The 22,835-nt window shown below is 41.7% G+C and overlaps 1 protein-coding gene and 1 pseudogene across 1 annotated transcript in view; one reads left to right on the top strand and one right to left on the bottom strand.

Moving 5' to 3' along the window:
• Positions 1-22,835, bottom strand: part of LOC129684585 (zinc finger protein 431-like) — a 58,882-nt gene that overhangs the window by 24,445 nt on the left and 11,602 nt on the right. Inside the window, 3 exon segments of the mRNA XM_055617796.1 lie at positions 14,155-15,509; positions 16,592-16,652; positions 16,854-16,980. Coding sequence (XP_055473771.1) covers positions 14,155-15,509; positions 16,592-16,652; positions 16,854-16,980 — 1,543 coding nt within the window.
• LOC129684584 (ran guanine nucleotide release factor-like) lies at positions 10,058-10,522 on the top strand (annotated as a pseudogene).

Raw genomic sequence — 22,835 nt, 5'->3', positions numbered from 1 at the left:
TCGGGTGTGTCTCTGCCTCTGTCCCCTCCCCCCTCGAAGCAGGGACAGATGGACAAGGACATACAGTGCATTCTCAGCCAGATCCTGCAGATGCAGCTGCTGCAGGCCCAGAGCTGATGAAGACTCGGCTCAGAAGTTCAGTTTCCATCCTTCACCTCTATGAGCTGAAGCCTCAGGGAGCACCTTCCCCAGCCAGGAACCAGTCAGGAACAGCACTAGAGGACAGCCTGGGATCTTACTAAGTGTGCCCAGCTGACCCTCACACCATGGCTCCCTACACTCTGGCCCTCTGAGGCCCATCAATCTCCACCTGAAATGTTGCAACTCTGGACATGTCACCTAGGAGGATCACCCATCACCCAGGAGGATAAGCTCACTGTAAAGGGGAAACACAACCAGTGTGGAGCACTGGGTGGGGCAGAGATGGAGCAGAGATGGAGCAGGGAGGCTAGGAACAGTCTTGAGCTTCCGGGCCCAGTACACAGTTATGACAAGAAAGACAAGTGCAAAGCAGTATTTAGAGAAACCAGGGAATGGAATTGTGGCTCAGGGGTGAATCCCTTGCCTTTGACACCACAGGAAGGTGCTGGGGGCTGGCCTGGAGTACTTGAGGCCTTGGGCTCTGTTCCTATCAGTGCTAAACAAGTGAATAAATGAGCCCAGACTGGATTCTCTCATTCTTCATCATTTCAATACCTTTATTCATCTTCGTGTTTTGGTGGGTTGGGTTTTTTTTTTTTTTTTCTTGGTTGGTTGGTTGGCTGATTTGATTGGGTGGGGTTTTTGTTTTGTTTTGTTTTTGTTTTTGTTGTTCCTGAGACAGGGTTTCTCTGTGTAGCTCTGCCTATCCTGGACTCGCTTTGTAGACCAGGCTTGACTCAAACTCAAACAGACAGATCTACCTGCCTCTACCTCCTGAGTGCTCGGATTACAGGCATGAACCACCACACCTGGCTTTGCTTTTCTTCATTTTGAGATGAAGGTCTCCCCATGCAGCAGGCTGGAGTTAAATTCACAGACATCTTCCTGTCTCAGCCTCCCACGTGCTAGGATGACAGTGGCTATTGTCATGACTAACATTCTATTTTTCTCTGTCACTTTCCTGGCAGGGCCCCTGCTCCAACTCTTTCTCTTTCTGGGAAAATCCCCCCAAATCCCCAGGAGGCTCTGGGCTCTTTTGGTGCTGAAGGGACTCCTGAGGATTGGAGTTCCTGGACACTCCAGCCTGTCCCTGGGGATTTCCTTGGGTGTTCTGACATGTCATGCACAGTTCAGAGTGTCCCTGGAGTTGGGGGCTATCTGGAGGCTGCAGTTGCTCCCTGTTGTCTGGGGCCTGAAACAGTTTGGAGGACTGTGGGTGGTGAGGGGGCACCACCCAGTGTCTAGAATAGTGTCCCCGTCTCCTTCTGTCCCACTCTCCCTGTGTCTCTGTTTCTGCTTCTCTGTCTCTCTCTGTCCCCTCCTCTCCCTGTGCATCTGTCCTCTGCCTCATGTCCCTTCCTGGGGCTTCCCCATTGGCCGGAAGGAACGCCACCCGGTGACTTCTCCCTTTTGGGGCCCTCCCCCTGTCCCACTGCAAAGCCTTTCACACTCACTCACACACATACACATACACACACACACACACAGCAGCTGGTAACAGCGGGGGCTCCTGTCACCATCACTATCTCCTGCCCCAAATCCTGGGTAACTGAGCCACACTGGGCAGGTCCTCACTGGGCAGGTCCTCATTCAGGGCCAGTCTCCCTGTGTGGGCCCAAGTCCTTTGCCCCTTATCTGACGGGTCCCTCAACGCTGCTCCAGAGAACAGGGACACAGAGCATGTCCCAGCTGTTCCTCCTCTCACTCACCTTTATGGCCAGCTGCTCCCCTGGCAATACAGGGACAGGTAGGTAAATACACGGAGTACTGGGGCACCTGGGCAAAGGGGACTACTCTTCACTTTCAGTCTCAGACCATATCCAGCATCCTGTGAGAATTCACACCTATACCAGTGGGACATATTCCCATTCTGCTATAGACAAACTCTCATTTACAGGTAGGGACACCCTTGAGCTTAGACATTTGTGTAGCTAGACAGTGATCTTGCAACCGTATGTGAATCCTGGGAACTACAACTCTATTGCCATTATAATCTGTTTAAGGTAAAGCTACAAAAAGTCTGATTGTTCTCAATAAAACTGCCACACTTCTGTCTTACTGTGAGCCCTCCAACTGTCTTGATTTAATTTCTCACATGTTACCATAGCAGGTAACATGGAACCTGAAGGTTCTGTTTCTGGTCTGGCACTTACAGGTGGCACCACAAACAGGGACCTGAAATATGTGGATTTAATGGGGGGGGGGGGAGGCAGAGGTTAAAGTCAAGGAATTCTTGGGAATCTTGTGTGCACAAGAACATTCATTGGAGGTAAAAATTTAGGTCAAGCAGGGTCGAAGGAGTGACATTAGTTTGCAGAAGTTCTGCAAACTTTGTTGTTGGAGGAAGGAGTTAAAGTCCTCAGTTGATTAAATTCCTGGAATTCATTGATGAACTTCAGTCTTTTTCCTGAAGAGGAAATAGATCCTAGAGGTTAATCCTGGTTAGGAAGCAATTGAGTGAGGGAGAATTCATGCAGGGAAACCAGAAAAAAATTCTTAGTGATGCTTTTCAGCTTTGGAAAGAACTAAAGGCAGTAACAGATATAAAAAATGACAATTAAAATTTAAAATGAAAATGATCAGGAAAAAAGAATAGAAGAAAATAGAAGCTGAAGATGGATTATCTAAGGTCTCTGTGTGATGAGGTTGAGGATTTCTCTTCTGCTTGTGCTGATTTTGCTCCCTCATCTCCAGCTCCAATTTCTTCTGCTCCTAAAGCCTATCCATCAAGCGTAGCCCCTGGCAGCATGAAAACTTTTTTTGCTGTTTCACTTCATCTCTTATTAAGGCAATTAAAGAGGTTTCTCATCATGTGCTAAAAGAATTAAGTTCTTCTAAGTCAGTTTACAAATCTGTGAGGCAAGAATCCTGGCATCATGCCCCAGAAAAGGAGAAGATGCCAGTGAGTGAACAACTAATCCTAATAACACAGGCAATGAGTTAGAAACTACACACCATTTCAACTAAGACACTTGAGGATCTCAAGCAGGCTTCTGTCCAACATGAACCAACTGCTTCTTTTCATTGTCTCTCCTTGATTCTATTTCTGGGGAAGCTTTTCTTCTGACTAGAAAATCTTACCAAAAGCTTGTCTTACTGGAGTGAATATTTACTGTGGAAGACTGATTATCAGAAAAATGCCAGGACCAAGCTATTAGTGAAGAGTTTAAGTTAGCCTGGGTATAACTCCATTTTGAAATGAAGAGCCATCTTGACTGGGAGCTGAACTCAGGTACCAGGAAATATCACAGAATGTACACTTGGCAGAAAACAAAGTTAACTCTCCTAGCAACAGCCTCCAGGAAATATCACAGAATAAATACTTCATAGAAAATAGAGACAATCTCCCTGGCAATAATCAATGAGAATTGGTTGGGAATCGGCTGGGAAAATTCTCCCCAATGTTTCAGATATAGTTTAAAGAATAGCCAATGTGATTATATGCCTTAGGCAACTGTGATTATGTACCTCAGAGGAGGTCACCTCGCCCCTCTGACTTTTACGTCAAGGCATGAACCCCCCTGCTTGCTGTCATGGAAACCCCGTTTCAGTCTTTCCCTTTAAAAACCCTGCTCACTCAGGGCTCAAGGTCCCACTTCTCTACTGCTGTATCAGTGAGACTTGGGTCCCAAGTTCCATCTCATAATAAAGCTCTCTTGCTATTGCATCGAGTTGTCTCCTGGTGGTCTCTGAGGATCCTGTGATCCTGGCATTATGTTAGAAACCACCAAAATAATGAACCCATAACTTCTGAAATCTTCGTAGAAGGCATGACTGGTGTTCAATTACAGATTACATAGCCTCCTGAGGCTTATGGACAAAGCAATGCTTTTGCTTTACAAGCTTGGCATGAATTTTGGATTTTGAAGAAAGAAAAGAAAAAAGAGAAGAAGAGAAGAGAAGAGAAGAGAAGAGAAGAGAAGAGAAGAGAAGAGAAGAGAAGAGAAGAGAAGAGAAGAGAAGAAAGCAAAGAAAAGAAAAGAATAGACAGATAAACTTTCTAAAATTAGACAGTGGCCTGATGAGCCACATCAAGAGTTTGTTTCCCACCTTTTGTGGGTGATCAATCGCCTGGTTGTTGACGGGCAAGGGAATTATAATTGTTAGACAACTGGCAGACGAGAATGCTCGTGCTGCCTGGCATGCTGCCATCCATCCTTCTAGAAAAAGGGATATTAATCACATCTGATTCTGTGTGGATGTTTGCTTTCATACTCAATGGTTGTCTCTGGCTGCTGCCTTCCAAGGCCTCAGTTATTGGCAGCTGTCCAACAAGGAAAAATGAATAAAAATTATGATAATGGATGTTTTAAAGGTGGTCATCCTGGACATTTTAAAAGGCAATGTCCACAAAGAAGCACACAAGCAGTGTGCTCCTCAGGGTACGATGGTTAAGAATCCAGGCTTACACTCTCACTGTAAACACAGAAATCATCAGGAAAAAATCACACATACCTGAATGATGGTGGAGAATGGCCTTTGCTCAGGGAAACTGAGTGACAGTCAGCCCAAGGACTGTCAAAATTTGGAGTGCATTCAGTAATAACTCAGACTTATGCTCAGGGGTGAATGTCAACGCAATAGCCCTTCTTAGTGCCCAATGCTCCCATTCACCAAAACTTTATAGGGCAACCTCAGACAGTCCCGGACATGAACTCAGTGGAAATGGGGGTCCAGGCCTTCCCTACTGGTATGTTTGGCCCTTTGCCACAAGGAGTGGCTGGACTGATAATAGGCGAAGGTAGTGTGACTATGATGGACTTTTCCAGAAGTTATATATTGGGATTATGTTGGTTCAATTAAAATTATGGCTTCTTTTCCTGCTGGCATCAAACCATTAGAAAAAGGACAATGCATTGTTCAACTGTTATTGATTCCAATGTTATTGTTTAATTGGGTAAAGTCTGCTCAGGGTGGAATACAGATTGCTTTGGGTCCTCGGATGTGTACTGGATGGAATTACTAAACAGGACCCCACTGTGCCTCTGTGGATATTTGGTAAAAAGTCCGAGGGTCTGCTGGGCACTGGTGCCATTATTTACGTTTTTTCCTATTAATCTTGGTCATCCCACTGGCCTCTTTAAGACACCCAAGCAGAGCTCTGAGGAGTAGGAGTTTCTCATGGGCATCAAAAGAGTTCAAACAATATTAGTTGGATAACTAAGGGGGGGGGTGGCAATCATGTTCCTTCCAGCTTTATGCACTTCAGGGGCCAGCAGTTAACTTACAGGGTCAGATGTTTTTAAAAGCCTAGGCATGTATCTGTGTCTGATACCCCTGCTGACCAGATGACACTCTCACAAGGATGGATTCCTGGAAATGGTCTGGGAAAAGAGTTGCAGAAAATTACTGATTTTATAAATCCCATTCAAAAATCTAATAGACAATATTTGGCGTATTTTCCTAGGAGCTGCTGAAAATGATCATGCTAATCCAATAACCTGACTATCTAAGGCTCCCGTCTGGGTGGATAAGTGGCCCCTTACAAAAAAAATAAATAGCCACCCAAAAGAGCCTATAGAAGAATCTGAAAGTAGATGGTATTCTTATATTTGGTGATTTCGGCAGGAAAAATGGCATTTGCTGCAAGTTCTTTATTAAGTAAATACCATTATGGAAGTAATGGGACCTTTACAACCATGGCTTCCAACAGTTGTTACTATGCTAACAATTAGCCTCAGATATGGTTAGATTTAATGGTTTATTTCTATACTATACTTTTGCATCCTAAAGATTGTAAAGTGTTTTCTGTCAGTGTGTGTAAAGCCAGGAAAGCTAAGTAACTGCAGGAGCCACTCCAGAGCAAGAATGAGGTTGGGATGTGTCCAAACCCCAAAAATCTCATTCTGAGACTGGCAGGAGTAGGACTACTTTCTCCTTGCTCTGGGCCTGCACGCCCCAGCGCACGTATCCTTATGACGCCTACCTCTGCCATCCTTGAGGTGCTCACAAAACCTGGTGACCAGGTTTCAGGTTAAACATCCTCTCACCCTATAAGGGCATGATAAGCAAGCACCTGGAATTCTTCCTCAGGGAAATGAAGCATTACAAGCACCTTGGCCCCAGCCAGTGACGTACACTCACCCAGAAAGCCCCTACCCATTCCCAACGGTTTATATAGCCCTTATTCACCCCCAGCAAAAGAGCTGTTTCGCTGAAAACTGTCTCCGGAGAAGGCAATCGCCCTTCACCTCAACTCCAACCTAGATCTTGCCTAATCATGCACCCAGGGCTAAACTTTATTCTTTCTAGTCCAGGACCACTTACATCACAGTGCCTGGACACCTCAAATAAAAAGGCAGCAGCTGACCCCAACGTGGATAAAAACAGGACCTTCAGTTAGAGTAGGAAAGGTAAATGCCACCCCAGCCTTTAGCATTAGCCCCAAGGCCCTAAGCCTCCCCAAAACTGAGGGCCTCAGTCTATATTTTCTTCCTCTGTTTTCAGTTTACACCACTGCATTGGGTTCAGACATGTTGAAAAGACAACTGAAATATGGCCAGGGGACTCCTTGGTGTTGGTCCAAGGTACCCAAAAGTCTGCCTGAACCCTGACAGCTTACCCAGCCTTTGCAAAAACCTATTTTTTTTCCCTAAAGAAACAGGGGGGGGGGGACACTTATGCATTGAGAACAACTGCTAGAGCTCTTAACTGTGGAGCTCTTAAACTTGAGGTCAGACTGACATCTTGGGACAGGGCAGAATCTTCAGAGAGCCAGACTACAGGAACGTTCTCTGGACCAGGTATCTTTCCAATAATAGGTAATACTTCATCATTTTAAAGAAAAAAACAAACCCTCTCCGATTAGGAAACTATGTACCTTTTAAACCCAGATGAGCCCAGGCCCTCAGAGCTGCGTCTCCCCAGTGTGCCCCACGCTCTGTCTCCCAGGCCACATCCCCACCAGGGACAGATCCTCCTTGGGGAATGGCTAATGGTCCCCCCACCACTGACAGGAGGTTGTGAACACTGCATTTAAACCTTACTTAGACAGGGGACTCAATATACACCATTAGATGGATGACATACTGGTATGGGGAGTTTCTTCCACTATCCCCTCCTAACTTCAGGACTGATTAATACCATCCCTATAGTTTCTAGGATTCAAAATCGCCCCTCACAAAATACAGCCTGTTCTGCCCACCGCTTTCTTGGGAAGAGAAATTTCCCTCACCTCAACACACCCTCTTAAACCCACCCTTTCTTTCCCTCAAAACTAAGCATTTTGGGTAACTTTAACTGGCTTTGACCCTGGATTCCCCTTTCCACAGGTATTCTCCAGCCTCTACTTGACCTCTTCAAAGGAAATTCAGCCCCAATAAACAGAGCTGTTTCACTAAAAACCGCCACTGGAAAAGGCTGTTTCTCCTGCACTCAATGCCAACCAAGATGGCATCCTGCCCAAACCACCTGACCCTGGCTAAGCTTTATTCCTTCCTGTCCAGCACCCAGTGTGCAATGGTGTCTGGATACCCCAAAAGAAAGACAGACCCAGGGCAGCAAGTGTACCTTCTCTTGACTTATTTGAACCAATGAAAACATTTCATTGGAAAGTCTGACCTTAAGGAATAGTCTAAAAAGTTGTTGCTACTGCTTTGAAGAGAGCTAGAGACTTGCTTCCTCTTGCTTTTATTACACATTATATGGATAACATTCTGCTTTCTGCTGAAAATAGTAAAATTCTAGAAGACTTACTTGCTAAAGGGAAAAGCAGATTAACCCACTATGAGTTGATTATAACCCCCAATAAAATTCAACATACTACTCCAGTCTTCTATTTAGGAAGATTAAGTCTTCAGCAATCATTTCTCAAAGGGTACAGATTAGAAAATACATTTTAGAGACACCAAATGAGAAAACACCCCAGAGCTCAGCAGGTGGCTGCTCTGGGAACCCCAGGGCAAGTGATGCCTCGAAGGCCCATACAGCTTTCTTTAAAACCTTGCTAATGTCCAGATTTGTCAATGTCCAGATTTGTCAAAGTCCAGCCTTGATGAGTCCAGGGTCAGAATCTGAGAAAGGTGGGCCTAGAGTCAACAAGGAGGGACACTCAGACTGGCAACTTTTTCCTTTTTCTCTCTTTTGGGGCCAGACCGGCGTGTGTGTGTGTGTGTGTGTGTGTGTGTGTGTGTGTGTGTGTGTGTACTTAGGGGGTGTCACAATGAGAAACTCAGAAGTAGTTCTACTTGGATATGAACCCCAGATTCCGGAGCTTTACCAACTAAGCCACCTGAAGCTTCTGGTCTTCCTGCCAGAAAAAAAGCTGCTCTTTAGCTAATGTCTTCATTGATTAACAATAGGCAGTTTTAATTAGACTGACAAAGGGCTCCTACCTTGTTTATTCAGACTTGCAACTGGCTAGGGGCTGAGTGAAGAACCTTTTGGTCTTTACAGCCAGCTCAGCATTGAGATCCCAATACCCAAGTCCTCTCTCTGAGGCAAGCACAAGCAAGCAAACCTAATTGCTTGGAGCTGCAAAGCCAAGCTCAGACCCTGGTAAAGGCTTGAAGCCTATTAACCCCTTGCGAACCAAAAAAAAAAGGGGGGGGGGGAAGAGGTCTCATGCATACACATGCACTTGAAAGATGTATGAAACAAGACATTTCAACCAACCAGTACCCACAAGCTTATGTATGACAATAATGTTGATTTCAGCTAGCATCTCCTCTACAGAAACAGCAGCAAGTTCAGGCTGTCCTCACAGAAACCTCTTTCCTGACCACCTGCTATGGCTGTTTCCATAGTATCAGCCCGAAAGTACACATAGACAAACAATCAGACACACAGACCTGTACATATTTATACACATATTTGAAGAATGATACAAAGGAGATCCTTACATACAGTTAACATACATTCATGTAACATATGTACAAAACACAGATAGATGGACACATTTACATTCAAACACATGTTTATATATATATTTACATATTTACAACTCGCAGATGAAAGGAACTCCAATGGACTTTAACAAATGTTTACTGTCTGGTCATAGTTTTTATACTTCTGAGACAAAGCTCTCTATGTCATAGAATAATTACCTCATAGTGAAACACACAATCATAAAAACAACTGAATTTGAAAATACAACAGCATAATAGGTACATGTTTTTTCACTGAAACTAAACATTTATTATCTACGTATCCATTACATAAATTCATAGTGAACTCAGAATAACAAAGGTTTGCAGGCCTAAAGATTAACAGGGTCCAAGAGGTTACAGCAATATATCTGTCTTCAATTAGGACTGACCTAGCAACATGTTTTCCAGCTATCCTTAGTTTATAGTGAGTTCAGGATGAATTATCTGTCCTGAATTCTGTCTTTCAGTCCAAGATACAAAGTAAATTTAGAATGACAGTATTTTATGCCATAAGCTGACAAGGCATAAGAAACTACAACCAAACAGTTTGTATCTTTTGACATTAAGGTTGTTCTTAATTTAGACGTTTCTTGGTAGCCCATTATATTCTGAGCTCCCCATGTTGGGTACCAGGATTCATCATATCACCTCTAGACTGAAAGCTTATCTGAAGCCACAAATCTGTCTCAGGTCTGTCTCCTAGTGAGGCACCGGGATGTCCACAGAAGTTTTTACAGCAGCTGTCAACATTTTAGCAGCTATTTAACTTTTTAACTACGAAAGCTGTTGATATCAAATCAGGAATTCTATAAGCAGGAATTAATTCATCTGAATAGCAGTGCATCCTCATAAAGATCCCATAGAAGGATTGTTAAAGCAGAGTGAGTAAATACCAAGAAAGTGAGGGTGCATACGATGTCAGATTTCTGAGATACAGCAGTGCAAAAAGAGGGGGTGTCAGAGGCTGGAAGCAATTCTGGGGATACATCATGGTATAGACCTTGGAAAATGCCTTCCAGAAAGCTCACATGCCTACTGAACTTCCCTAATTCAATGGCTCTTGGCACGACTGAAGTCCTAGATCTATGGAGCCCACCAGAAACTGTCCACTGTCTGGAGGCACCTTCTCCACCATAGCTCCCCCTGGGGCCCCTGTTGTGAACCACCTCTGACCGGTACTGGACAACCAAGTTTTCTGCAATTTGGTGACTGACCAGAGTCTGATCATGGAACTTCTGGAGCTGCAGCCCAGGTACTAGACAGATTTTGAGGATGTTGATGAAGTGCAGGGGGCTAGGGCCGTGAGCATGTTATCTGCAGAGCCTCTCTGTTTGGAGAGCTTATTCCTGAGGGGCTGCCATCAAGACGCCTGGTTCCTTTCTGGCAAGCACCAGGCAGCTGAAGAAAACCAGCTGGCAGCAAAGGATGCCACACTGCATCAGGCCTTGCTCTCACTGCCCCAGGACCAGACTGACCTCCTGCTCAACTTCAGTCATCCTGTATAACAGCAGGTCTCTTGGCCCTGAAAATCTGTCATGTCCACCTTAGAGCCTGGGTAAGTTTGAACAACTAGTGACTAGTTTGACTCTTCATGATCCCAACATCATTGTTCCTCAGTAAAGATGGTTGAAACACAACATACTTACTGCTGCTGAGGACTTCTGGACACAGTTCTGAGAGGGGGGGGAGTCTCTTTTCTGCTTATTCCCTAGATGTAAACATAAGACACTGCCTCTGCAGAAATAAACTTGCTTTATAAACAAAATAAAACAAACAAAAACCTCTAAATGATTTCCAGCAAATGCTAGGAAACTTAATTAGGTTAGACCTATGTTAAAAATTCCCACAGCACAACTGCACCTTTATTGGGTGTTCTTAAGAGGAATTCTGACCCCTCATCTCCTAGAGGATGCACCAAACCTGCATGCACAGCACTCCAGCATGTGGAAAATACACCTAGAAATGCTCAACTTCGGCATATCTCAAATCCATGCACTATTTCTATGCTGTTAGTTATCCTTTCTCCCAGCATCCCTCTGGAATTACTCTGGGATAATGGGTCAACAGAACAGATATCTCTATTACACTCCAAAAAAGGCTACCTATCACTCAATATTGACTTATGATTTCTGAATTGATACTTCTGGGCAGGCCTCAGACAAAATAATTAGTCAAGAGCTAATAAAAATTGTAATCCTCATAACAAGATAGTTGGAATTTTTAGTGAATACTTCACATGATTCAGTGCTGGCTTTTGCTACATATTCTTTTCAAACTGATGCTCATTTTCCTTCTAGTAAACTTACTGATTTTGTATCAAAGCATGCTATTCTATTTCCAAAAAGTACCAGGCACATACACTCTGCACAAGCAGAATTTATAAATATCACAAGAGATAGTAAAGGGTTCCCTCATTTCTAGAGATGGTTCGCAGATTTTTACCTACTCAGGTTCTTCAGTACAAAAGATAGAATTACACGATTTACCTTGCTTTACAATGTCATATCCTCAACTGCTAAACTTATATTCCGATCACATTACGCAGTCCTGGCTGTGCAATGGCTAGAAACAGCGCCTGTTACTCCAACATGAACCTCTATTAATAGTTTACTACAATTAATTCAACACAAATTGCAAATTGAAGAGATTCATGTTTAGTCTGGCCACATTAGGCTCCATTCTAATCTTCCAGGACCTTTGTTTCAGGAAAATAGATGTGCGGATTCCTTTTTAACATTTTCTCTTTTCCTAGAAGCTAACCAAAAAGCAGCGCGAAAATCTCACAAAGCCTTCATCAAATGCTCCAGCCCTGAACAAATGGTTTTCCCTCACCAAAAAGCAGGCTCGGCTGACAATTAAGGGATGGCCTTCATGTGCAAAATTTAGTATCATGCCTCTATCCTCTTGTGACTCCGTGAGGATTACTGACAAATCATATCTGGTACATAGATGTTACTTATGTTTCTAGTTTGGGGAGGCTGAAATATGTCCACATCATTGTGGACAGTTCTTTATTGCTCATTTTTGCTGTCTCTCAATCAGGAGAAGCAGGTTAAGGATTTGTGCTCAGAGCTTTTGCTGTGTTAGGCCTTTCACAGTATTGAAAACTGAAAATGCTGCCAACTCTTCTCAGGCATTTTGCAACACTTTGAGATACTCCACATCACAGACATTCCATATAACCCTCAGGGTCAATCTTTAGTGAAAAGAACTAATGAACAACTTAAACATTACTGGAAAATAAAGGCAGCAGAGAATAGTAATACAGCTTCTTCACAGTATTTTATCACCTATAATATACACTTTTTTTCAATTTGGGAAAGAATGGCTTCATTGTTGCAGAATCTTTTTTAGCCCTTCACGGGTCACAATCCTATTGGCCACATACGTACTTGAATGGACTTCTACCACTCTGTGAATGGACTGCACATTTCTTCTCATTTTCAATGTTTTCACAGTTCTCTTGATGTGAATGAAGACACTGAGAGATTACATACGTAGAGATGAGTCCAGAGTAAGTTAGAAAAAAATTCTGTAATGTGATATATGCTTTATAAAAATGATTATTTTATTTCACACACATAGGTGTTTTACCTGCATGGATGTCTGTGTGAGGATGTTGGAACCCCTGGAACTGGAGTTACAATTCTATGCTTCTATTTGTGGAGAAAATATTTAACCTAAATGCTCTAGAAGAACAGCCAGCACCCTTCATTTCTGAGCCATCGTTCCAGATGCCTTTTTTGAGACAGGCTATTTTTTTTTTATGAAAATAATTTTTTTTAAAGTCATACAATAAACAGAATTTTATTATCCCTTCTTTTTTTATTATTTTTATTAATTACATTTTATTCACTTTGTATCCCCCCAAAAGCCTCTCCCTCCTCCCTTCCCGACCCCATCCTCCTACCCTCTTCTTCACGCATGTCCCTCCCCAAGTCCACTGATAGGGGAGGTCCTCCTCTCCTTCCTTCTGATCTTAGTCTATCAGATCTCATCAGGAGTGGCTGCATTGTCATCTTCTGTGGCCTGGTAAGGCTGCTCTCCCCTCAGGGGGAGGTGATCAAAGAGCATGCCAATCAGATTATGAGACAGGCTATTTTTACAAAGCTATGGCCATCCTGGAACTCACTCTGTGGGCCAAGATGGTATCAAACTCAGAAAGTTCCAAATGCCTCTGTCTCCCAACCATTTGAAATACATACATGTACCACTCCACCCAGCTATGTTTTTTAAATGGCCTATCTTTGAATCAGAGAATGAAATGATAGTATAAGATTTAAACAGGACCCCTCATTGTTTTGAACAGTAATACATCTTGGAATTTTACAATGAATTAATTACAACTGGTAAATCGTGTCCCATGTTCTCAATATTTTGGTTAATTTCTTTGCTCTTTAAATTTCATCTCTTTAAAGCTATTTAACTGTGTTCAGCTGCACCATTGTGTGCATGTGCTGGTACAGAACAATTTACAATAGCTATAGGACTATTATCTAGTTCCTCCCTGTGAGGACCTTCTAGAGATCAAAGAGCGCTAGTCAAGTTTGGCAGCAAGTTTGGGAGCAAGTGAGTGAACCCAATGGCCCTTATTTTGGTTTCAACAATGTTATGTTATGTGCTGGTGTGGTACATACAACCTAAGTGTAATTTTCAAAGACAAACTTGCATTAGTAATATGGGTATTCAAGAGAATGAACTTAGGCCATCAAGCTTACCAGCAACTGCCGTTACTCCTAAGACGATCCTCTGTTATTCATCTGTGTTTCTGAGAAGTGTTAGGAACAAGTATGCAGTCTTCAGAATAAACTATTATAATCCAAAAATTAATGACAACATAACTACCATTTTAATTTGAAAATAGTTTTTATTATTATTCAAACTGTTCTGTGTTCCTGTATTCTTGGATGACAATGTCTACAGTTCGAAAAGAAAATAATATTTTAATGATGGAATGGTTCTAGGAATCTTACTCAAGCACCAGTGAGAGAGCTCAGTGGGGAAAATGAATTGAGAAGGCAAGATATAGCTCATTTACTGGGTACCTGGGTGATCTTTTTGTCGGTATAAATTCTTTCATGCTTTTGAAGAGGATTGAGACATGTAAAGGCTTTACCACATCGATTCCATTCATTGGATTTCTCATCAATATGATATCTCTCATGCATGTGAAGACTGTTAATATATGCAAAGACTTTTCCACACTGATTACACTTAAACTGTTTTTCTCCACTATGAATTCTTTCATGCCTTTGAAGATCACTGTTACGTACAAAGGCTTTACCACACTGATTACATTGATAGGGTTTCTCTCCAGTGTGAATTCTTTCATGCCTTTTCAGATTACTGGGGCATGCAAAGGCTTTACCACATTGATTACATCCATAGGGTTTCTCTCCGGTATGAATTCTTTCATGCATTTGAAGATCACTATGATATGCAAATGCTTTACCACACTGATTACATTTATAGGGTTTCTCTCCAGTATGAATTCTTTCATGCCTTTGAAGATCACTACAATATGAAAAGGCTTTACCACACTGATTACATTTATATGGTACCTCTCCTGTATGAATTCTTTCATGGTTGTGGAACTGACCTTTATATACAAAGGCTTTACCACATTGATTACATTTATAGGGCTTTTCTCCAGTATGAATTCTTTCATGACTTTGGAGATGACTGTTATGTGAAAAGGCTTTACCACATTGATTACATTCATAGGGTTTCTCTCCTGTATGAATTCTTTCATGGATTTGAAGATTATTCTTCCATGAAAAGGCTTTACAACAGTGATTACATTTATAGGGTTTCTCTCCAGTATGAATTCTTTCATGCATTTGAAGATGGCTGTTACACATAAAGGCTTTACCACATTGATTACATTTATATGGTACCGCTCCTGTATGAATTCTTTCATGGTTGTGAAACTGACTTTTATATGCAAAGGTTTTACCACACTGATTGCACTCATAGGGTTTCTCTCCAATATGCATTCTTTTGTGTATCTGAAGAGTACTCCCACATGTAAAGGCTTTACCACACTGATTACATTCATAAGTTTTCTCAACAGTATGAATTCTTTCATGCCTTTTCAGATTACTGGGACATGCAAAGGATTTACCACATTTGTCACATTTATAGGGTTTCTCTCCAGTATGAACTCTTTCATGCCTTTGAAGATCACCGAGATATGCAAAGGCTTTACCACATTGATTACATTTAAACTGTTTTTCTCTAGTATAAATTCGTTCATGGATTTGAAGATCACTGTTATATGAAAAGGCTTTACTATACTGATTACATTCATAGGGTGCCTCTGTTGTATAATTTCTTTCACGGTTGTGAAACTGACTTTGATATACAAAGACTTTATCACATTGATTACATTCATAGGATTTCTCTTCAGTACGACTCTTTTCATGCCTTTGAAGATAAAACTGCTTCTTTCCATTGACCATAGGATAATGAGGCTTGTATCCAGAGGGACAGTTTATATAACTATTAAAGGAAAAATAACAAATAAGAGATGTTTGTTTTGCATTCACAGTTTGACTTTATGTTCTTCGTAGACATGTTGTATAAAGATTTAAGTTTCTCCACCACAACAACCTTCTTGACTCTCATGAGCTGTCCCCTCACTAAGTCCCCCCCTACAGTAAGTCACTTCAAGTATATGAGTAAGCCTAAATTTGCTATGGATGATGAGCTTATAACAGGTCTTGGATATCTACTAGTCTCCTTATCAATGTGTGTGCTTTTCATAATTGAATGGTGTAAAACTAAGTAGATGTTCTCATGTGGCTGTTGGTATAATGTTCTTGTGGAATGTGTACAATTTACCCTTGTTCACTGACATGCTGATTTCTCTACCCCACTATCTGGTTTCAATCTGGACATCACATTGTGATGTTTATTCTAAGCATCACCTGTCTCAAAGTTTGTGTAAATATGCTACCATTTATTCTCTGTATTGCCAATAAAAACACCCAGCCAACACTGAGCAATGGACCAGCCAATGCTGGTCCAAAGAGGAGGAAAAAGAGGTGAATGGGAGGAAAGGCTGGGAGAGAGAGCAGCAGGAGAGGACTTAGAAACACCAGGAGAGATGAACTGGATCTAAGATAAAATTAAAAGGCAAGTATAATGTGGGAAATCTGAATAGGAGGAAGCTATGCAGGTTTGGAAGTTTAGGATGGAATAATTATTGCCCAGCATTGTGTTCTAGATTAATTTAATAAATCCTAGTCTCTGTGTGGTAATTTGTGTATAGAGCTGGTTTAGGAATAACCACTCTTTAACTAAAAGATAAATCAATATTAAATATTAATAATAAACAACATGTGACTATGATTAAAACTGTGACATCTCTTAAGGCCTTGTTATCTTTTCTTGTTTCTTAAAGAAATACTTTGCAAACACCATACACCTGACATTAAGTTATATGGTATTGTGAGAATTTATTATCCTCACAAAGCTGTGATTGTTTACACTATTTTTTAATTAAAACTTCAAGGTATATTAAAATATACATGTTTTAATATACATAAGTACATATGTATCAGACTGCAAACAAAACTTACTTTCCATATCTTGTAGAACTTTGACAATGTTCTTCAATCTTGTGGTCCTCCCATTTATAGCCTAAAATACAGTACCAGAAAATGTATAATATATTACTGGAAATTATGCAAAATTTAAATTAGAATCTTCAGTGAACCTTAGAACAATGCCTAATTTATTTACCATATTCTTCCTCTTTCACAATCAAAATCACAAAAGAGCGCCAATATCTAAGAAAGATTTTTCCCTTGTTAAAAAGTGAAGAAAAATGTATGTTATTACCTATACAAGTAAGGTTCCAGTAGGTCTCCAGCATCACATCTTTGTAAAGATTCTTCTGGGAAGGATCCAGCAAAGCCCACTCTTCATGAGTGAAGTTCACATGTACATCCTCATAGGTCACTGCATCCTAAAGTATACCATAATATATATATATATATATATATATATATATATATATTCATATATATACATATATATGTATATATGCCTTGTGTGTGCATGTCTGTATGTGTGTGTCTGTGTGTCAATTTACATAAAAAATACATACATAAATATAATAGAAATGGTGAGAAACTTCACTGAGAATATATTTACATAATTCTGTGTGATCAACAGATTAATTTCATGCCATAGAATTTCAAATGTAGTCACCACTCGATTTAGAAGGAAACTCAAGCCTCTCAATTCTGTGCACACTGATAAAGCATTACAGGAGAAATGACTAGCAACATATACAAAGAGACCTGTAAACAGCAACATTATTGAGGATACATCAACAAAATTGTGCCAAAATTACTAACTTGAAAAACAAATGGAAAAGATGGGCTTGGTGGTGCTCACGTTTAATCCCAGAACTCAGAAGGCAGAGACAGGTGAACCTCTATGAGTTCCAGGCCAACCTAATCTATGTGGTGATTTTCTGGACAGCAAAAGGTACATATAATGAGAACAAGTCTCAAAGAAAAAAGCAAACAAAAAAGACAGAAAGCACACAGGTCCTCACTCAAAATTCCTCCAAAGAGTTAAATGTTCACTTGAGAAATGTACTTGTCTATCAGAAAAGTCACTCTGTATAAACTATGAGGCTAACAAGATATTCCTATGAAAAATGCATTTTAATAAATTACTGACTGATAAATCAAAATGTTCTCAAAAAAGATTAGTAAATTATGATCCTAAGAAAATAAAACACGAACACCACAAACAAAAAAACAACAAGCTACATAATGATGCTACAATGACGATCACCTGTTGCTTTTGCAGAGGACCTGGATCAGTCCCCAGCACTCACTTTGAGGCTCCCAACTATTCCTAACTAAGACTGAGAGCATTCAACGCTCTCTTTTCACTTCGGTGAACACCAGGCTTTCATGTGGTCCACATCCATAAATATAGGCAAAAAACTCATGCACACAATTTATTTTCTCATTTAGTTATTCACTTTCCATACAAATTGTATCTCCCTCCATCCTCTCAAGGTCCTTCCCTCACTCCCTCTTCCTACTCTCCCCCCCCTACCCTAATCCTCAAAAAAGGGGAGCACCCACAAAAAACCCACCCCAGACACATCTGAACTGAGAACTTTCTCTTTCAAACTGGCCAGGCAAGGAAACCCCGCTGGGGGGAAATGATAGAAAAGCATGCAACAGGGTGCAAGTCCCAGACAAACCCCTCTCCCCTTCCTAAGGAACCCACATGAAGACCAAACTACCCATCAGCTACATACGTGTAGGGGCTTAGGTCCAGTACATCCATGATCCTGGGGTGCTTCAGTCACCACAACCCCCCTGGGCCCAGGTTAGTTGGCTCTGTTGATCTTCTTGTGGAGCTCCTGAGTCAGTCTGTCCTTGCCCTTACTCTTCCACAAGGCTCCCTAAGCTATACCCAAAGTTTGGCTCTGCATCTCAGCTTCTATTTCAATCCATTTGGATGAAGCCTCTCAGAGGACAGCCATGGTAGACTCCCATCTTCAAGCACAGCAGAGTATCATTAACAAGGTCAAGAGTTGGCTCTCTCCGTTGGGGTGGGTCTCAAGTTGGGCCAGGCATTGGTTGCGATTTCCTCCATCTCTGCTCTATCTTTATCCCTGCACATCCTGCAGGGTATATTTTGGGTCAAATATTTTGTGGCTGGGTTAGTGGTACCCTCCCTCCACAAAAGTCCTGTCAGGTAAGAGGGTGGCTTCTTCAGTCTTCATGACCCCACTCTTAGGGGTCTCAGCTGGAGCCACTCCTATATCTACCCAGGAGCAGGCACTGTTGTAGGTCTCCAGCTTTTCTCAGAGATGACCCTGCCCACAGATTCTCTTCTCTCTGCACGCCCTCCATTCTCCAGCCTCCTTTCTCCCCACAGCTGATCCCCATCCTCATTTCCCTCAGCTTTCCCTCTCCTATCCTGCTCCCTCTCTTCAACCACATGTGAGATCTATTCTATTTCTTATTCTGAGTAAGATTCAAGCATCCTCCTTCGGGACCTCCTTTTACTTAGTTTCTTTGGGTATGTGAATTATAGCATGGTTATCCTGTACTATACAGCTAATATCCACTTATAAGTAAGTATATACTATGTGTCTTTCTGGGTCTGGGTTACCTCACTCAGAATGATCTTTTCTGGTTCTATCCTTTGCCTGCAATTTCATGCTTTCATTGTTTTTAATAGCTGACTATTAAAAACTAAAACTGACTATTCCATTGTGTAAATGTACCACACTTTCTTTATCCATTCTTCAGTTAACAAACATCTGGGATATTTCCAGTTTCTGGCTATTAGGAATGAAGCTACTATGAACATAGTTGAGCACATGTCTTTGTATTGTTCTCTTTGTTTCTGGGTTTGATTTCAGCCCTGAGTTTGATTGCTTCCTGCTGTCTACTCCTCTTGGATATGTTTGCTTCCTTTTTTTCTAGAGTTTTTGGGTGAGCTGTTAAGTTGCTAGTATGAGCTCTTACTACTTTCTTTATGAAAGCACTGCTTTCATTGTGTGCCATAAGTTTGGGTATGTTGTGCCTTCATTTTCATTAAATTCTAGAAAGTGTTTAATTTTTTTTTCTTTATTTCCTCCCTGACCCAGTGGTCATTAAGTAGAGAGTAGTTCAGTTTCCATTACATTGTAGGCACTCTATTGTTTCTGTTGTTGTGAAGTCTAGCTTTAATCCATGGTGGGAACAAGAAGGGAAACTGAGGAGGGACATCTCTTTGTCAAGCTGGAGGCTTGTGATGGGGGTAGGCTCTTGGGAGGACATGGGTGTGACTCTAGCTGAGACTCCCAACAGGAGGGACATGAAGACTGAAGTGACCACCTCCTAGCCAGGCAGGACTAGTGGAAGAAGGGGAACAACAACCTACCAACAAAATCTGTGATCCAAAAATTACCCAGCCTACAAGACTGAAGAAAAGTCCAACCAATAACTGGCCCAACCTGAGACCCACCCCATGGTAGAGAACCAGCCCCTGACACTAATAATGATTGTCATGCTTGCTGAAAGGAGCCTAACTTGACTATAGTCTGGGAGGCTCCAGCCAGCAGTGGATCAGAAAAGATGCTGGGACTTGCAGCCAAGCATGGGGCTGAGCTCTGTGGGTCCTGTGGAAGTGTTGGGGAAAAGATGGAACGACCTGGAGGACACAGAAATCTCACAAGAAGACCAACAGAAACAACTAACCCAGTCCCATGGGGGCTTTCAGAGACTGAGACATCAACTAACGAGCATGCATGATCTGGACCTAGGCCCCCTGCACACACGTAGTCGATGGACAGATTGATCTTCTTAGGGATCACCTAGTGAATGGAATGAGGCTGTTTCTAACATGGATTCTATTGCCTGCTTTTGGACCACCACTCCTAATAGGGCTGCCTTGCCTGGCCTCAGGGGATGAGGATATGCTCAGTCCTGATGTGACTTGATGAGCTGGGGAGGGTTGATATGGGAGGAAGGGGCTCCCCTTTTCTGAGGGGAAAAAGGAGATGGAAAGGGAGAAGGGGAAGACTGGGAGGAGAAAGGGGAAGGAGCACCCTTGGGATGTAAATAAAGAAGAAAATTAAAAAGAAATAGGGAAGACTCACAAGGACAGTGACTCGAATGTATGATCCCAACATTTTACATTACATACATGTCATTTAAAAAGGAAACGTGTATTTGGAGAACAGCACAGGCTCTAAGATCAACATTAATGAGAGGGACCTCATGACTGAAAAACTTCCGTCAACAGAATAAAAGATTTGGGAAAAGATCTTCACCAACCCTACATGCGACAAAGAGCCTATATCCAAAATACATAAAGAACTCAAGAAATAAAACACTAACAAAGAAATAATCCAGTTAAAAAATGGGATACAGAGCTAAACAGAGAATTTGAAACAGAAGAATCTCAATGGCTAAGAAGCACTTATAGAAATGCTCAATGTCATTAGTCATCAGGGAAATGCAAATCAAAACGATTCTGAGATTCAATCTTATACCTAGGGCTAAGGTCAAAAACTTATGCACATATTTTAAAAATTTAAAAAAAAAAACTTAAAATATACAGAGGAAAAGGGAGAATGTTGCACACCTGCAATCCAATCATCTGCAGATCAGGATTAATGTCATCCATGCATGTCATCCTGGTGAAAAAAATTATACCCTCTACCAAAGATCAAAAGTCAGGATTGGGGCTGGAGAGATGGCTCAGTGCTCTTCCAGAAGTCCTGAGTTCAATTCCCAGCTACCACATGGTAGCTCCCAACCATCTGTAATGGACTCTCATGTTCAGGTGTACATGCAGGCAGAACATTGTATATATAATAAAATAAATAAATCTTAAAAAAAAGTTAGCCAATTAATCTCAGTTTTAAAAAAGTCAGGATTGGATAAAGCTCAGCACAGTAACAAATGCTACACATGTAGAAAAATCTAACTCCATAAGACAATATATATATATATATTTTACACACACACACACACATATATATATTTTTATATATTTTACACACACACACACACACACACATATGTGTGTGTGTGTGTGTGTGTGTGTGTGTGAAAAATGGCTTTTCATGGAAACGCAATTGCTTCTGTTTCACTGTACATTATTTAGGGACAGAGTCTGTAATGGTGGTGATGGTGTAGCTGTATAAGAAGGGGGCTGCACAGTTTCAACCACACTAGAAAATAAGTGTGGTGACAGTATAAATACTCAAAGCCCACCCCGAGGGACTAACTTCCTCCAGAAAGGCAACTCCTCCTAAAGGTACCATAAGCACCCCAATGAAAGTCACACACCAGATACAAATGCTCAAATACATCATCATCCCTGGGAGATTTTTCATTCAACCCATGACATTGCCACAGAGGTCATGACAGGCCCATACTCATAATGCAAAATGCATTTATCCTAACTACAATAATCTTCATATTATGTCACAGTGCCAACACTGCTGAAGTGTCCATGTTTTTCTTAACACTCAAGGCAGTCTCTTGACTCTTACAGAAATGTCCTCCCCATTATGACTGGAGGGTCTGTCTGGAGGCCCTGATTAGCTACTGAGGCCTGCAGAGATTGGCACTGCAGGAGAACTTGTGCTCGACTGCAAAAAGGGTCCTGAACTCTTCCTGCACTCAGCGCGCATTTCTCCTCCATCTAAGGAGAGGGTTTCTAGCATATGCAGATTATTAAAAAATGTGAAGTGTGGTAGCACTACCTCTCGACTGAAAGGGCACCCAGGCAATCCAGGACAAATTTAAACCACTTAATTCACCAGGCATCAACAGTTTTTAAAAGGCTCACCTGGACTGCTCACACCTCTCTCAACTGAACATTGGTAGCCAAAACATTAACACTTTCCCGACATTCTGTGGTAGCACTGGCCTGTCATTACAACATTTGGAAAGTGGAGGCAGGACATCAAAAGTTTAAGCTTAGTCTACAGAGTGAGTTCAAGGATAGCCAGAGATACAAAAAGAAACCCTGTCTCAAAAAACAAACAAAAAATTAAACCAGCTTTGTCTATGACAACAAACACCAACAATTAGAGCTCTCAAAGTACAGGTGACCAGGGTGAGGACCTGGGATGAAAAGACAAGGATAGAAAATTCATCTTTCATAACATGATGGCTCATGTTAAGTTTATTAAGGGGTTCCAAGATGGTGACGACCAATGTGTATAGTATTTATACACATTGAGTAAACAGGGGGCTGGATCCAAAACACCAACTTTGATGCTTCTCAGACTAACGGGGACATCCTAGGAGAGGGGGACAATCAGATCCAGGCCCCGTGGCT

The sequence above is a fragment of the Psammomys obesus genome, unplaced genomic scaffold (genome assembly GCF_907164565.1).
Source record: "Psammomys obesus unplaced genomic scaffold, mPsaObe1.curated_primary_1811, whole genome shotgun sequence".
Classification (NCBI taxonomy): Eukaryota; Metazoa; Chordata; class Mammalia; order Rodentia; family Muridae; genus Psammomys; species Psammomys obesus.
The sequence above is the reverse complement of the archived record's forward strand: the minus strand, read 5'-3'. Positions and strand labels throughout refer to the sequence as shown.